The sequence below is a fragment of the Stegostoma tigrinum genome, chromosome 21, assembly GCF_030684315.1.
Source record: "Stegostoma tigrinum isolate sSteTig4 chromosome 21, sSteTig4.hap1, whole genome shotgun sequence".
Classification (NCBI taxonomy): domain Eukaryota; kingdom Metazoa; phylum Chordata; class Chondrichthyes; order Orectolobiformes; family Stegostomatidae; genus Stegostoma; species Stegostoma tigrinum.
Genome location: NC_081374.1, coordinates 32,680,399 through 32,697,282, shown reverse-complemented (window position 1 = coordinate 32,697,282; position 16,884 = coordinate 32,680,399). Strand labels below are relative to the sequence as shown.

Sequence of the window (16,884 nt, the reverse complement as noted above, 5' to 3'; positions counted from 1 at the left end):
AAAGCAACCTTGCTACAGAGAAGCACAGATACAGAAATTTCCAACAAGAACAGTAATTAGGACAAACTTAATGTACTTGTGGAGGATGGAGAGTTGACAATATTTGAGTTTGCAAGAGAAAGTAAGATTTGCATTTATATGACACTTTTCACAACCTCAGGATGTCTCAAAGCACTTCACACTAATTAAACACTTTAGATTGTAATTGCGAATGTAGGATACAATGCTCTGCAGCCAATTTGTGCACAATTGGTCACAGAAACAGCAATGAAATAATGACCAGATAATCTGTAATATTAGTGTTAATACTAGAATAAATTTTGAGAAAAGACCAGCAAAAATTTCCTGCACCTCATCAAAATACTGCCATGGGATCTTTTATGCTCATGCATGGGGCAGACAAGGGTCTTTGTTCTGAGATCACATGTGAAAGGCAGCATCCTTGACAATAAATTCTCTCAGTATTGCCTCAAAGCTCTGGAGTGTCAGCCTCACATTTTGTCCACAAGTCATTAGAACAGAGCTTAAGTCCACAACTTTTTGCCTCAAGAGATGAGTGTGCTACCAGTGAAGAAAACTTAACAAGATAAAGATAATCAAAACCTCGCGAGAAACAAATTTGAAAACAGTAAAAAAAATGTTGTATTGTAAATAACTTATTGCTTAGGCAGGGCATGATTTCTAATACTTCCTTGATGACTTTCCTGTATACAAAAACCTTGCGGCGATTAAAAAAAAGCTTAATTGCTTCCGTACTTATTTTGGCACTTTGCAATTTGTGTTTGTATTTGAAGGGAAAATGGTTAATGGCAAACATCTGGTCTTAGTGTGAGAACATTGTTATGCTTGTATCGGGCATTATTCTCATGTAATTGATTTTTCATGTAACATTTATGATTTAAGTATAGATTTAAATGAAGGATTTTTTTATCAAGAGTATATATTAATGCAGGACTTTGTGAAATATATGTTAATCAATTCATTGTCTATTAATTTGCACTTTTTGCTATCTTTGGTAGCAGTATAGAAGTTTCTGACAATGTTTCCAATCAAAATTACAAATTCATATATTTTGAAAGGAGTTGTGCATTTGTCTTTTATTGACTCGAGTTCATTTTGATTTTCACTCACAATGAGAAAGTGAAAAAGATAGTATCAGCTGCCTATTATAAATTTCAACTGACTTTTATGGAAATATAAATCAGGAAAGATGTATAACACATGGATGAATCATTGTTCAAAAGTCCCCTCCAAAACAACAGCATCCTCTCTCAGAACTATGTTGTCATTGCCTCAGTGTCACTTGGTCAATATCCTGGAATTCCCTTCATAACAACACTGTGTACATCCACACCACATGCACTGTTGCAGTTTGAGAAGGTGGTTCATCATCAAATAATTGGCAAATAAGTTTTGGCCTTGCTAGCAAGCCTCACATCCTATGAGCAATTAATAAAAACTAATACCCGAGGCATAAGTTAAAGCTTGTTGGCTATCTTTCTATGTCTGCACTTTGCTGTCAACATTTTATCATTTAGCTTAAATGAAATTTGCACTTTATTCAGATTTGGTTTCAACAATTGAGAAATTAAGCAGCCTTCTTTTACTATTTATCTGTAATTTGAATAATTCAACAGAGACTTAACGTGCATTGACTACTAGAAACATTGCTGAAAGTTGCAAATTATTATTGCTAGTGTATCTGAACTTGGCACAATTTTCTGACTGACTAGTACGTCTGCTGCAGAATTATTTTTATATCAAAAACATAAAACAAAAATGTCTGCCGTCGGACTTCTAACTACGGAATGGGAAATGTAAATTTGGAGTACTGAAGATGTTAGGAAGTCTGCATTTGTAACCAGATTGGGTATTTTAGTGCACGCCTTGGGCTGGTAATTTAATACTGGTGAACACATGAACTGAATGAGGCAGCTGTAGATATAATCCTCTGACATCCTACTCAATCCAGATCATCCTTAGTTAAGCTAAAAGCAATCTCAGAATCTACAGCGTAAATGTACCATAACTGCCATTCTATTAAATTGTACCTATATATTAAGAAAAGGCATTTATTTCAGATGAAGGGTTTTGCTTTTCCCTGCCTTATGAAATACATCAAGACTCAACCCACAAAGTATGTTTATTATTGGGGCTTAAAGTTACAATTTTACACATCTGATTCAAATCAATTTTATCTACAAATGGATTTAATCAACAACTACATTGGAACCTTTGCATCATACAAATATCAGAGTTAGATTAAATGCTCTACCTTCACATTTTAATGTACAACTGTTTGGCTATAACACAAGTCGTCAAAATTATGCATGTTTTATTACTCTGTTACTTAAAGTTGAACGTTGATGTGAATGCATATACATAACAAACACTCTGAACAGTAACGCTATTCAGATCTTCATGACCCATAGTTGAACTATTGATCTGACATTGTGAGAGTGATTGATAGCATTTGAAAATGTTACCCTAGCTACAGTACAACTACAGGAAGCCAGTGTGGAAATATTTCAAACTGTAAGGATTAAAGTTTCAACCACCCTTATGTTATTTTATCGTATTCTTATTTCAATATAAATACCTGGGTATCTTGTCATCTGTTCTCAATCATCAGCAGTTTGATCAATAAGTGAAAATTTGAAAGTTAGAATTCAGCATGTGTACTCAAGTATGCATGTGCCTTGCTCTCTATTCAATATCAAATTTACATTTCCATAAGTAATGCTATCTTCAAGTTGAAGAACTCTAACCATATTAATACTTACATGATAGCCTGAAAACTTTGTTCTTTAGTACAGTAATTGAATATATTCTGCCATTATTCAAATTTTTGACTTTGAAAATCCACCAGTACATATTTAATCCTTACCTTTCTGACTCCCAGATTTACACAATGGGAGGTTGTGCTTGTTCAAACTGTTAATACTTTGACTTTGTCTGCTCATGGTTGCAAGAGTCTTCGTATTACTGCTTGTTGCTGCTGCTGCCCGTGCAGTGGGGCCAGGAATCCTAAAGGAAAAAACATAGTGTCTTGACTGTAAATGTGAAGCAGATTCACAAGAGAATAAAGTCTTGCAAAAGAGCAATGAGACTATCTGGGTTTAACCACAAATGGAAACAGCACTGGAATCTGAAGGGAGGGGAAAAAAAAGTTCAATTATGCTGATCCACATACTGAGCCTAAAGTAAAGAAATTACCTCATCACTCTTCAGAGAGAAAGATGATATGTCTGCAGCATTATAGTACTGTTTTATTTTAGACTAAAAGTTACAGTTCATGACCATTAGTTCAGCTGCTAGCTTAGTAATAAATAATAAGGTGGGTTTGTATCGGATGGAGATTGACAAATGCCCAACCCAACTTTAATACTAACCACACACCATCCATTACTGAATAACAAAACTAGGACATTGCTGAACACAGTATCTTAATCACATGATTGGATAGTAGCTCGAACTAATCAATGGAAATAATGGCACAAGGACTGATATCTGTATTCAGAACCAATAATTTCTCTTCTGGTTGCTTCACCAAAAAAATTAGAAAAGATTGCTTTTTGAATCACTTTTGAGCAAAGCATATTGCTCATAAATGATTAAGGAATCAAAACTAAAATTACACTGAAGAATATTGTTTCATTTTCTTCTAATTAGTTGAGCCCCTGCATCAAAAATATGATGTATTTTATAGGAAAAAAACTTATACACCTTTAATTATTGTTCAATATCAGTTATTTTTGATACCTCATATCACTAAGACCCATCTTACATACTCTGATTTTTTCAAGGTGGTCGAGACACCTAGAGAGGCTGGTTAGGCGGATTTCTACTGATATTTTCCAATAGCCAGATATTTATTTCTGAAGCACAGAGTGGAGTTGTGCGTAGGAACCCTGCAAGATCCACATTGAGGGGACTGCCTGTGATTTGAATTGAAGGTTTTGCTGAGCAATTACCCTACCACCTGGAATCTCCCGAATATATCCATCCAAATTAGAGAATTCTGAGGATTCTGCTTCAGTTAAGTAAGAAGTTGTTCAGGAAAATAGTCGTCTATAAAGCTGGATATTTAAAATCCAGCACACAATGTTAATTAAAAGATTGTTTGCTGTATCTCAACTGTTCTATGCTATAATAGGCCTGACAGAATGGATGGTTTTACATTTGCAAAGGACCCCTGATCAGAATTCCTGTCAAAAATGAAGAGTTTTTACATTTTTCAGAAGGGAGTAGAATGGCAATCGGTGAGGGGTTGCCACTCTTCAGAAAATCCATATACTTTTCTTGTCAGAATTGCTTTCCAACTCTTACATCGCAAAACTCTAACATACTGAACACTTGACCTCTACAATTATCCCCTAATTAACACAAAAAAATGACCAGTCTCTTAGTTCCATGTATCCTTGGCAGATCCTACTGGAAGATAACAGGTCCTCCTTTTCTATTTTCAAAACAAGTAAATTATACACAAGAACACTGAAAAATTAACAAAACAAAAAAGACAAAATGATGACATTATGTGCAAAATGATAATATTTTAAATTCCAATTTATTTTTGTGCGTATTAGAGTTCCAACTATCCTTTTTTCCAGCATTTGAAACTGTTTCTCAGAGCTTGCTCCTTTCTTTATAAAGCTATCAGATAGCCGACTGCTACTATCCATGGATTTCAATTTTGAAATTTCACCATTCTCTGACAAATGTTTTAAAACTGCAATATTAGTATTCGGTGCTTGTGTAATTCATACATTTTATTGGTAGCTTGACATCCCCTCGTGACATATTATTAATGTAGCACACAGAAGATATGGCTACTGAAACTTTTTTCGAAATTACTTCCAACATTCTACTGAGGAAAATTCCACACCTTCAATAATTGCAGGAACTTCCGTTGCCAAGGAATAATTAAGTATTCATCTGGTCTTCTAGCTCCCCAAGCTGAAGGGCAACATTTACCTAGTTGTTCCAAAAAAAAATACCCTCCTGCACTTGAAAACCTAATATCAATGTTCGCATAAGAAATATCACTAAAAATGTTTAGCACAGTTGCCTGGATGACTGGTTTGGATGCAAAGTGTTGCCAACAGCATGGGTTTAATCTACGTACCACCTAAAGTTACCACAAAGGACTCTCCTTCTTATGCCCTGCCCTTGCTTGAGGTGTGGTGACCCTCACTTGAACCACCACCGGTCATCTCTATCTCATCAGAGAGAGAGAGAGAACATCCCTATGGCTGTTGCACTTTACCGTTTATTCCTGGACCCTTTACTAAGTCTTTTTAAACATCTGGAAGTCAGACCGGCAAATTGCCTCAGATTTAACACGATTAACTTTCATTTTCTAAATTTCTGCCAAATGATGTCAATAATATTTCTTCAGTTTAATTAATGCACAGTTTATGTTCCATTAAAGTGGTACAATGGAGTTACTATTATGTAAATTGTAAATTCACAGATTTTTCAACACAATAGCTTTATTGTTTTCCATATTTACTTTCATCTCTGACATTTTCTTCAATGGCCTACTTAACAACAACAGTATTTCACTAAATGCTAAACCCATGCCAATAAAATGATTAATTCAGATATTCTACAAGGAATAACTACTCTTTTGAAAGATTGTAGTGTGTTATCATCCCCAAATCTGAAAGTGGGAGAAATTTCAAATTCCTTAACTTTGTTCTGAATCTGATTGCTCAGAGTCCAGGTAGCATTTCAGCCAGTTTATTTCACACACTGTAGATAGCATCAGCTGTCCAGTACTGTGCAACTGAAAGGCTCTGCTTGAACATATTCATCACTGGGCTGAAATTTCTTGAGGTCAATACAATTGTTATTTCTTTGATTCATATTTCCACTTTCTTCTTCTGAATCTTCCACATCGTGTTTAATTTTCACTACTGTATTTACCACTTAGGATAGTTCACAGCAAAGTCGCACTTTCAATTGTACCTGAAGTTTTGGTTGGCCACATTCTAAGCATTTCGACCATTCATTCCTTTATTGTAAGTCTCCACTTCTCTTCACTTTTCAAACTTATCAAAAGCATATCTATCCTAATTCTTCATTCGCATTATTCAATTGTACAATTTCCTGCATCGATGTTCTTCCCAGCTCGTTATAGAACATAGAACAGAGAATGCCTTCCACTTTCCGCCACAGAGCCAACTGTCTTGTCTGTGCCATGAAGCCTACTGTAATTGAATGCTACCCAAGGAACTTTGTTTAGAACTTCTGACATTTGTACTAGCAGTCAATTCTTACCTGAAAAGTTAACTGCAAATCCAAGACGGCGACAGCCGAGTAGCAGCGCTGTGTCCAAGCTTCTGGTTTGGGGCTCATCTGCTTCCAATTGATTTGTACATTACTTTTTTTTTTGCTTTTTGCTATTGCTTTTTCTTTCTCCTTTTTCCTCTTTGGGGCCTCTTCGGCAGGGTGAAAGCGGGCCTGGCCTCGCAAGCAGTTGCAGCAGGAGCCAGCTCCTCAGGGAGAAGGAGCCAAGGATGGAGGCGAACAAGCCTGAAGGGAGTTTGTGACAGCAGCGATCGGGAGTCCAGTGGGGAGAGATGGCATCTGAGTGTGGTGGCGCAGGACTCTACGCAACGGCAGCAGCATTGGCTTTCAAAATGGTGACAACAGCAGGGTGGCCCCGGCGGTCATTGTCACTCAGATACAGCAATGCGGTAGACCCGAATTGATACTCTTAGTTGATCGCAAAGAGCAGTGGTCGCTTCAGCTGTGGCATGGTAGGCCTGGTGTGGGGGTCTCCTGGAATGGACTTGTAGGAAGTACGGTCCCTGCATGGCTGAGCACTTAAGACTATAGTGTTTGATCTCTTATCTTTATTTCTTAATTTTTTTACACTATACTAAGAATAACTGTAACGTTTGACTTTTACTATTGTCCTTTCTTTCTTTCTACCCCATTTTTAAGGTTTTGTATCTAGGTGCTTGTACCTAAAATGACACTATGGCTGGCGACATTGTACACTTTTCACTGTACTCCTGTACTTTTATACTTGAGTACACCTGACAATAAAATCTAAATCTAAAACTTACTCCTGCCAATAAAGTCGATCTAAACTGATAATTCGACATACCTGAAAACTTAAATGCCAGCATAGATTGGACAATTTCTGAATACAATTTCTGAATCTGCTGAATTCCATTACATTCCCTTCTTCAGGAATATCTTCAATCTTTCTAAATTTGTCAAAATCTGTCTACATCTCATAAGCAGCTAATAAATCATTTTTAAATAAATTTTATCTATGGATGTTATTAATTCGTACAAACTTCATCTGTATCAAAACCACAAGTCTGCAATTTCAGGAAAAAAAAATGCTTCTTATCCTGTTTGTGTATGGCAGAAGAGCCAAAGTGATACCTTATTTCTTCTTCAGTAAAAAAGCAATGAGGGTCCACACAGTTACTTCATTGGTCATAATGTTCCATTCAGGAAACGGGTGAGTAATCATAGTGTGAAGTAAGTTACTTTGGATTTTATTTCAGCTATCTCTCTGAAGTTTTCTCCAAATTGTTCCGATAATAATAATTCTCAAATCATTCACGTTTGAACAGCTAGCCATCCACTGCTACTACTGTTAAACATCAGAGGTTAAAGTTAGTTTGACAGATTTTCAAGTACATAGTTTTCTGCAAACTCACATCTCGCAACACTCCAATACATTCCTGCCAGACCTTACTAGATAAGATGATACATGATAGGATGAAAATACATACCGGTATCTTACAAACATATTTAAACAAATACGGCAAAATTTTACATTAAAAAGTACTTTCCACTGTTGTATAGTGCCTTTCATCTTTACAAATCAGTCTCCCAGAATGTACCTATGTTAGACGTCCCAAGTTTTAAATCTAACTATTTCAACAGTGACTTTCAAATGCACAAACACATCAACACTAGCGTTTTGAAGCTATTTATAATTGCACTAAAGGAAGTGGTTTTCTTTTCTGTCTAGGATTTGTCCTTCCTGTCCATAGCCATTCCAGTAAACTTTGGACTGAAATGTAATCTGACAATTGCTTTATGCACAACACCGCCCATTCAAAGAAATGTATTCAGGCACAATTCACGTCTTCAGGATGAACAAAAATGATCCAGCCAAACAACTGCTTTTTATCAGCTCATTGTTCAATTTGTAACAGATAACAAAGAGTCATTAAGTTAAATGCCTAACTTCCTGTGCGTCCTTGAAGCTAGAGACAATGATGTTACCAGCAAGACAACCCCAACAAAGACTGATCCTCAGTTTTGGGCAATGCTCAGGAATTACTGATATACAATCAGAAAATCGATTCGCGTTAATTGGTGGATAACCACAAAACAATGCAGGCACATATTTGCAAAATGTGCCTCTCACTGCTCAGGAGATTCTCACGATGGCAGCACTTGAACACGAGACAATTTTCTCCAAAAGTTCTAAAAGTCTAAATGCCAGGATAGCAACCAACAAAACAAAGCAAAGGTTCCAAAAAGTCAGAGTCATACAGCATGAAAACAGACCCTTCGGCTCAATTAGTCCACACCAACCATGTTCCCAAACTAAACTAGTCCCACCTGGCAGCGCTTGGCCAATATTGTTCCAAACCTTTCCTACTCATGTACTTATTCAAATGGCTTTTAAATGTTGTAACTACACCTGTATCCACCACTTCTTCTGGCAGTTCATTCCACAAATGAACCATTCTCTTTACAGAAGTCACACCTTATGTCCTTTTTAATCGTCTTCCGGTCGCCTTAAAAATATGCCCTCAGTTTTGAACTCCCTCTGCGTAAGGAAGAGACCTTTGCTATTCACCTTATCTACGCCACTCATGATTTTGTAAACCTCCATAAGGTCATCCCTTCATCTTCTAGGCTACAGTGTAAAAAAAGTCCAAGGCTATCCACCTCTCCTTAGAGCTCAAAACCTCCATTTCGGGCAACTTTCTCACAATTTTTTTCTGAACTCTTTTCAGTAAAACGATATTGGGCGACCAGAACTGGACACAGTATTCCAGAAGCTGCCTCACCAACATCCTGTACAACCATAACATGACATGCCAACTCCTATACTCAAAGATCTGAGCAATGAAGGCAAGCACGCTAAATACTTTTTTTAACCACCTTGTCTACCCGTGATGGAAATTCAAATCATTATGTACTTGAACCCCTAGATCTCTGTGTTCTACAACATTGTCCAGGGCCTAAAGTTTTCAAGAGTTTCTAAAGTTTGCAGCTCGGGTTGTGGATGAGGTTGTAGACTTGCTCACCAAGCCGGTGGGTTTGGTTGCAAACGTTTCATCACTCTGCAAGGTAACATAGTCAATGTGCCTCCGGTGAAGCATCAGTATTCTGCATGTTACTTAATGCCTCAGTTTGCTGGGGTATTTGGTACCACTTCCAGGTCTATTTCTTAGTGGTTGGTATACAGGGTTTAATCCAATGTGTTTGTTGATAGAATTCCAGTTGGAATACCAGGCCTCCAGATTTTTTCTGATGTGTTTTTGTTTCGTTTATATGATTACAGATGTGTGGTACCAGTTGAATTCATGTCCTTCGTCGTCCGCGCATAGTGAGACCAGTAAGAATTGGTCATGTCCCTTGGTGGCTAGTTGGTGTTCACGTACCCATATTGTCAGTTTTTTTCTGGTGGTCTGGCCTATTTGGTGTTTCTCACAGTCCTCGCAAGGTATTTTGTATGCTACACCAGTTTTGCTGGTCTTGGGTGTGGGATCCTTTATGTTCGTCAGTAGATGTCGTAGGGTGGTTGTTGTTTATGGGCTACTCCGATACCTAGGGGACTGCGTAGTCTTGTAGTCATGTCCTTGAAATGTCTTTGATGTACAGCAGAGTGATTCGTGAGTCAGGACATGTTGTGTTTAGTCTCAGAGATAATGGCGGTTTGTGCTTTTCAGGTATCTATCCCTTTTGAAGAACCTGTATAGGTGCTACTGTTCTGCTTTGCGTAGTTCTAGGTTGCTGCAATGTGTTATGGCTCATTTAAATGGTGTCCTGATACAGCTCCGTTTGTGAACGTTGGGGGTAGTTACTAGTGTAATTGAGTAACTAGTCCATATGGGTGGTCTTTCTATGTATGCTAGTCTATTCAGGCCCTAACATTAATTGCATAAGTTTTGCCCTTGTTTGTTTTACCAAAGTACAATACCTCTCACTGATCCAAATTAAACTCCAACTGCCAATCCTCAGCCCTTTGATCCAATCGATCAAGATCTCTTATTCATGTTAGATAACCTTCTTCTCACTATTTACAATACCAACAATTTTGGTGTCATCCTCAAACTTACTAACCATGCCTCCTATATGCTTATCCAAATCATTTATATAAATGACAAACAAAATTGGACCCTGTACTGAACCCTGTGGAACATTGCTAGTCACAGGCCTCCAGTCTGAAAACAACCCTCCAACACCATCCTCTATCCAAAAGCCAATTTCATAACCGATTAACAAGCTCACCCTGAATTCCATGAGACTTAACTTTACTAATTAGCCTACCATGCAGAACCTTGTCAAAAGGCTTTGGTTAGATAATGTCTACCACTCTGCCCTCATCAATCTTATGGGGTACTTCCTCAAAAACCTCAATCAATTTTGTGAGACACGATTTCCTGCATGCAAAACGTGACTATCCCTAATTATTTAACACAAAGTGTGGAGCTGGATGAACACAGCAGGCCAAGCAGCATCTCAGGAGCACAAAAGCTGACATTTCGGGTCTAGACCCTTACCTGATGAAGGGTCTAGGCCCGAAAGGTCAGCTTTTGTGCTCCTGAGATGCTGTTTGGCCTGCTGTCTTCATCCAGCTCCACACTTTGTTATCTTGGATTCTCTAGCATCTGCAGTTCCCATTATCCCTAATTATTTCTTGCCTCTCCAAATGCACGTAAATCCTATCTTTCAGAGCCACTTCCAACAACTTACCCAATAGAGATGTCAGACTCACAGGTCTATAGTTCCTATAAACTAAGGCTCCTTCTGGCCTTTCTTTAATAAAGGCACAACATTAGCCACCCTCCAGGAGCTCACCCGTTGCTATTTATAATACAAATATTTCTACAAGGGGCCCCACAATTTCCTCCCTAACTTCCCATAATGTCCTGGGATACACTTGATCAGGTCTCAGAGTCTTATCCACCTTTATGTTTTCTAAGACTCCAGCACTACTACTACTGCTTTGTGAACTGTTTTCAAAACATCAATATTTATTTTCCTGAGTTCTCTGGCCTCCATTTCTTTCTGCACAGTAAAAACTGATGTGAAATATTCATTTAATATCTCTTCCATCTCCTGAGGTTCAATACAAACACAACTTTGTTGATCTTTAAGGGGCCCTTTTCCCCCTCTTGTTGCTGTTTTGTTCTTAATGTACTAGTAGAATCTCTTTGGATTATCCTTAGCCCTTTTTGGCAAGGCTATTGTATATCCCCTTTTTGCTTTCATGATTTCCTTTACAAAAATGCCCCCACGCCTTTTCTACTCTTCAAGACATTCATCTGATCCCAGTTGTCTGTATCTAATTTATGACACTTTTTTATTCTTGACTAGAATCTCAATATCTTTATTCATTTATTGTTCCTTAACTTTATCAGCCTTATCATTCACTCTAATGAGAACGTAACACCTCTGAACTCTTGATATCATATTTAATTGATTGATCGATTTATTGTCACGTGTATCAAAATGCAGTGGAAAGCCTTCTTTACTAGCAGTCCAGGCAGGTCACAGCAAGCAAAGGATGTACAGATCAAAAAGACACAGAGGCAAGCAGGCTACACAGTAGGTTACATTATTTGAGGCTCGAATCCATTCAACAGTCTGATAATAGCTGGAAAGTAGCTGTTTCTGAACCTACTCATGCGTGTGTTCAGGCTTCGGTATCTCTGCTTGATGGAAGAGGTTGTAGGAGATCATTACCGGAGTGCGATGGGTCTTTGATGATGTTGGCCGCGATTCCGCAGCAGCAATTTGTGTAAATAGAGTCCATGGATGGAAGGTTGGCTTCCGTAATGGTCTGGGTTGTGCACACCACCTTCTGCAGTTTCTTCCGATCCTCGACAGAGCAGTTGCCATACCAGGCTGTTATGCACACGGACAGTATGCTTTCAATGGTGCATCTGTAGAATGATAAAGGACCTTACAGACATGCCAAATTTCATGAGCCACCTGAAGAAGAGACATTGCTGTGCCTTCTATTTTGAAAGCATCTCACTTGTCAGTCATTCCTTTACCTGTGAACAATCTACTCTAATTGACTTTTGAAAATTCTTGCCTCATTCCATTAAAATTTGCCTTATTCCAATTAAGAATTTTAACTTTTATGGAAAGCTTACTCTTTTCCCATAACCATTTAAAAGCTAATAAAATTATAAATTCCATCCCAAAATGTTCTCCTACTAATACTTCAGATACTTGCCCTGCGTTATTACCCCAAGAGAAGGTCAAGTTTTGCTCCTTCACTAGTCGGAACAGTTATATATTGATCAGGAAAATTTTCTTTGAGCACATTTAACAAATTCCTCAGTATCCAAACCTTTAACACTATGGCAGTCCCAGTCAATGTTTGGAAAAGTAAAATCCCCTACTATAATAAGAATAATATGGTTATGAATATTTGAGAACTCTCTACATATTTGCTTCTCAATCTCCCTCTGACTATTGGGAGCCAATAGTACAATCCCATCAAGGTAATTAAACTGTATTTTGCATTTCAACCCATATATTTTCACTAAATGACCTCTCAGAAATACCTTCTCTAATTATAGTGGTGATGCTTTTCTTAGTCAAAAATGCTACCCCCCCTTCAGTCTTGCCTCCTTTTCTATCCTTCCTATGACATTCAAAACCCAGAGCATTGAGCTGCCAGTCCTGTCCTTCCCCCAGCCAAGTTTCTGTAATTGCCATGAGGTCCCAGTCCCATGCTCCTATCTATACTTTGAGTTCATCAGCCTTATCTGTAAGACCTCTTGCATTGAAATAAATGCAGTTCAATTCTTCAGAGTTACTCTATTCTCAGACTTGTTCTTGTCTGCTTTTTCTAATTAACTGGATCTTTTCTGATTCAGAACCATTCTTATTTTTCTCTCTACTTTCAGTGTGACTTAGGAATCACCCACCCCATCTCCAATAGTTTACAGGCTCCTGAAATAGAACTAGCCAATTTCTCCACCAGGATGTTGGTCTCTTTCCAGTTCAGGTGAAACCCATCCCTTTTGAACAAGTCTCTTCTACCCCAGAAGAGATCCCAATGATTCAAGAATCTGAATCCCTTCACACTGCACCACATCTTCAGCCACTGATTCATATGGCCTATTCTTTTATTCCTTCCCTCATTAGAACTTGGCACAGGGAGTAAACCAGAGCTTACTAATTTTGAAGTTCTGTTTTTTCATAACACCTTCTAGCTAACTGCTTCTATTCACTCTACAAAGCTTTAACTATTTACCTAACTATGTCATTCCTATCAACGTGTACAACAACTTCCAGCTTCTCACTCTTCCCTCTGACAATATTCTTCAAGCATTTTGAGATGTCCTTAACCCCAGAACTAGGAAAGCATCACACTATCCTAGATTCATGCTCACTGACACTGAATCTCCTGTCTGTACCCCTAACAGGACAGTCCCCAAAAATAATTATTCTTCTAAATCTTGACAAACCCCTGCTTTCATAAGATTCATTCTCAGTGCCCAAGATCGGACTGCCACATCTATCTTCCTCTGAGAGAGTATCCCCTTCAACTGTACCCAAAACGGAATATCTTTTTGAGAGAGGCTTCGTCACAAGAGATTTCTGAACTACCTTACCTTTCCTGACATTCACCCATCTATCTGACTGTGTAATCACTTCTCTAAATCTACTAGTCATCACACTCTATGTCTCTTGAATGTCCTCAGTGACATTAAGCCTAAAATGAACCTCTCAATAGCATCTTTACATATAAACACAAACAATTCTTCCTCACACAGATGATTAATTTTTAAAAATCTTTTGTATGATCAAAACTAAAATCTCTAAAATCTTTAAAAATAGATCAAGCACTTAGCTGAAACAATCAAAGAAACACCTCCTCAAATCCTTCAACTGTCAGTTTTCAATCTCCAGGTTAAAAAAAAATTCTCTGCAGAGCCATCCATATGTAGGTCTTTCCACATTCACCGTATATAAAACAACTTATCTTTCTTCACATACATTTGTTTTATGCAAATTTTGTTTCAAAGTATCAAGTTTCAAACATAAATAAAAACCTCCTCCAGATCAAATCTTGACAAACAATTGCAGGCCTCTGCAACCAAACACCTTTTGAAAAAACAATTCTCCTTCTCTGCTGTAGAAAACAATCTCTCCTTCATATACATTTTTGTTTCTTTTTCTCATGGATATTTTTTGAAGTAAAGAAGCTTGAAACAGAGAAAAAAAAATTCCCTCTCCAGATCGGCACTCAACAAACAACTGGAAGACTCTCCCAAACAAACTCCATTCGAAACAAAATCGCTCTGTGTTTTTCTCTGCCCTTTGTTTTGGGCTACAAAAGTTCAAAAAAATTATTCAAAATAAAAAACCCTTATCCCTTTCAAACCCACATTTTTCAAATGTTCTCATGCCTTTGATATTCCAACTGTCCTCCAAAGCATGCCATTTTCCTACTAGATTTCAGAAACAGTGGGTTTGAAATTCAGCTGAGGAATCTCTTTGCTTACCCTTTGCACATGGAATACTGGCACACAACTGTTTGAAAACCTGCTGTTCACTTTTAAAGGCAATCCAATGCATCCCGAGATTGTGAAATGCAGGCATATCATTTGCTTTTCCTCTTCCATAATTTCTAATAAAGTTACCCTATGCTTTAGGCAGCAAATTCCAAAATCCACCCAAAGGCTCAACTTGGAAAGGGAATTACATGGAGATTCAGCATGGGGTTTGCTTGCTACCTCACTGCAAAGTCTGGTCAATCTCACAGACTCAAAATGTAGGGATATGAGACTAACATTGATCCCTTAATGTTAAAAAACAATGTTTCTGGCTCACATATAATTCACTACTTCAAAAGCAAAACGCTGAACTTGTTTTATTGTAAAATTGGCAAAAAGATACAGAAAACAACAGCAAAAGTGTAACAGCTACTGCACGTAGTCTGTCAATTACACTCCATCAAACAAAAACACCCTTGCAGACTTAATTTGGAATACAATACTGAACTTCTCAAGGGCATAGACAGTCAGTCATGATCATGATCAAACAAAAGCAGGGATGGCACATATCTAAGGCTAAGTTTGCAGAGAACAGAAATTAAGTGCAAACAGGATTCTGACTTGATGGAGCCACCACAACAGAAAAATTACAACATGAGCAATAGCAGTTGAATGAGCCACTTGTTCACTTTACAAGAAGAATGCAGCTGGGCTGAAAGCAGTTGTAGAATACATCAACCATTCACCAATTCAGCAAATGCCACTGAGCAATATATATCATATGGTTCAGGCCACAAGCCGACAGGATGAAAATACAACAGTAGCAGGAATGTTCTTATTGGTGATTGGAGATTGACGTCTGCATTCCAGAACCATGATTGTCTGCTAAAGTTGCCAGCTTATAGAAAACTGTGGGCTGAGATTTTAATGGAATGCTGGTGCACCCAACTCTGTTGTCCAATCACAGGCAAATGAGTCAAAGGCGACTGGGAGGCTTCCCACAGGCATTTTTTAAAAAATTGGTTTCAGTATGGGATTTCTGACCTATGTACGTAGGAAGTCTTCATCTGTGGTCAGAGGGAGCAGAGGTCACTGCTGGGTCGACATTCAGTCACTGATGCTGAACAGACATACCGTGGCGAGTGAAATAACTGCATAGAGGCTGCTATCCCACCACTACGTCACCCTTTACTTACACTTGGAGAGTCCTTGACACTGATCCAGCTCCGTCAGAGCCAGCTCTCAGAATGAACAGGATGTCTGACACTCCTGTTCTTACTAGGGCCTCCAGATTGGACCAGATCAGTGTCCACAATCAGGGATCTCATATTCTATGAGGTACACCCGGCTGACCTCATTACTATCACTTCATCCCTCCCCCTCCGCATCCAAGGACACAGGCCCGGTTTTTTTTGTAGCTCCTCCTGGGACGTTCAGGTCAGGTTCCTTCTGATTCAGATATGGACCACACAAATCACACAATAGTTTGGCTCTTGGGCCCACAATGTCTCAGTGTTGAGACGGCAACATCCACAGTTCTTTGTCAGATTCCGAGGAATCTTCACCGCTTGACAGAAAGGGAGAACCCACGGGATCCAGAACAGTCAGAAAAGCTGTTGAGGAGCCCAGCACATTTTGCTCCTGTACCGTTTGTGAGTTTGCAGCTTTCATATGGTCCACATGCTTGTTTAGGAATGTGGCATTTACCCAAATTTTACATGTCACTGAACCTGACCTCACGAAGACCATGCCTGTTACCATGCAGGGCCGTTCCTGTAGTTCCTGCACCAAATTTCATCCCAAAGTAAACCGTTTCTCTCGCTTCATAGAGTCTTGTGTCCGGCATTGGCATTCCTGCTGCCATTTTAACCTCCCCCTCCTCCCTCCAAGACCAGGATGCCCAGATTTACTCAGTGTGCAGACTTTTCCCCATTAGCAACTCTGTTGGAGCTATCCCTGCAGTTGCACATAGGACGGTCCCATGTTCAAATACCAGGCCAGTTTGGTATCTAGTGAAGCTCTAGGCTGTTTCTTTAAACCTGCCTTCAAAGTTTGGGCTAAGATAATAAAATGTGAGGCTGGATGAACACAGCAGGCCAAGCAGCATCTCAGGAGCACAAAAGCTGACGCTTCGGGCCTAGACCCTTCA

The 16,884-nt window shown here is 38.6% G+C and overlaps 1 protein-coding gene across 1 annotated transcript in view; it reads right to left on the bottom strand.

The window, feature by feature from the left end:
- LOC125463028 (neuron navigator 1-like) overlaps nt 1–16,884 on the bottom strand; it is a 618,648-nt gene that overhangs the window by 458,818 nt on the left and 142,946 nt on the right. Inside the window, exon 5 of the mRNA XM_059653430.1 lies at nt 2,888–3,027. Coding sequence (XP_059509413.1) covers nt 2,888–3,027 — 140 coding nt within the window. The remainder of the gene's footprint in view (nt 1–2,887; nt 3,028–16,884) is intronic.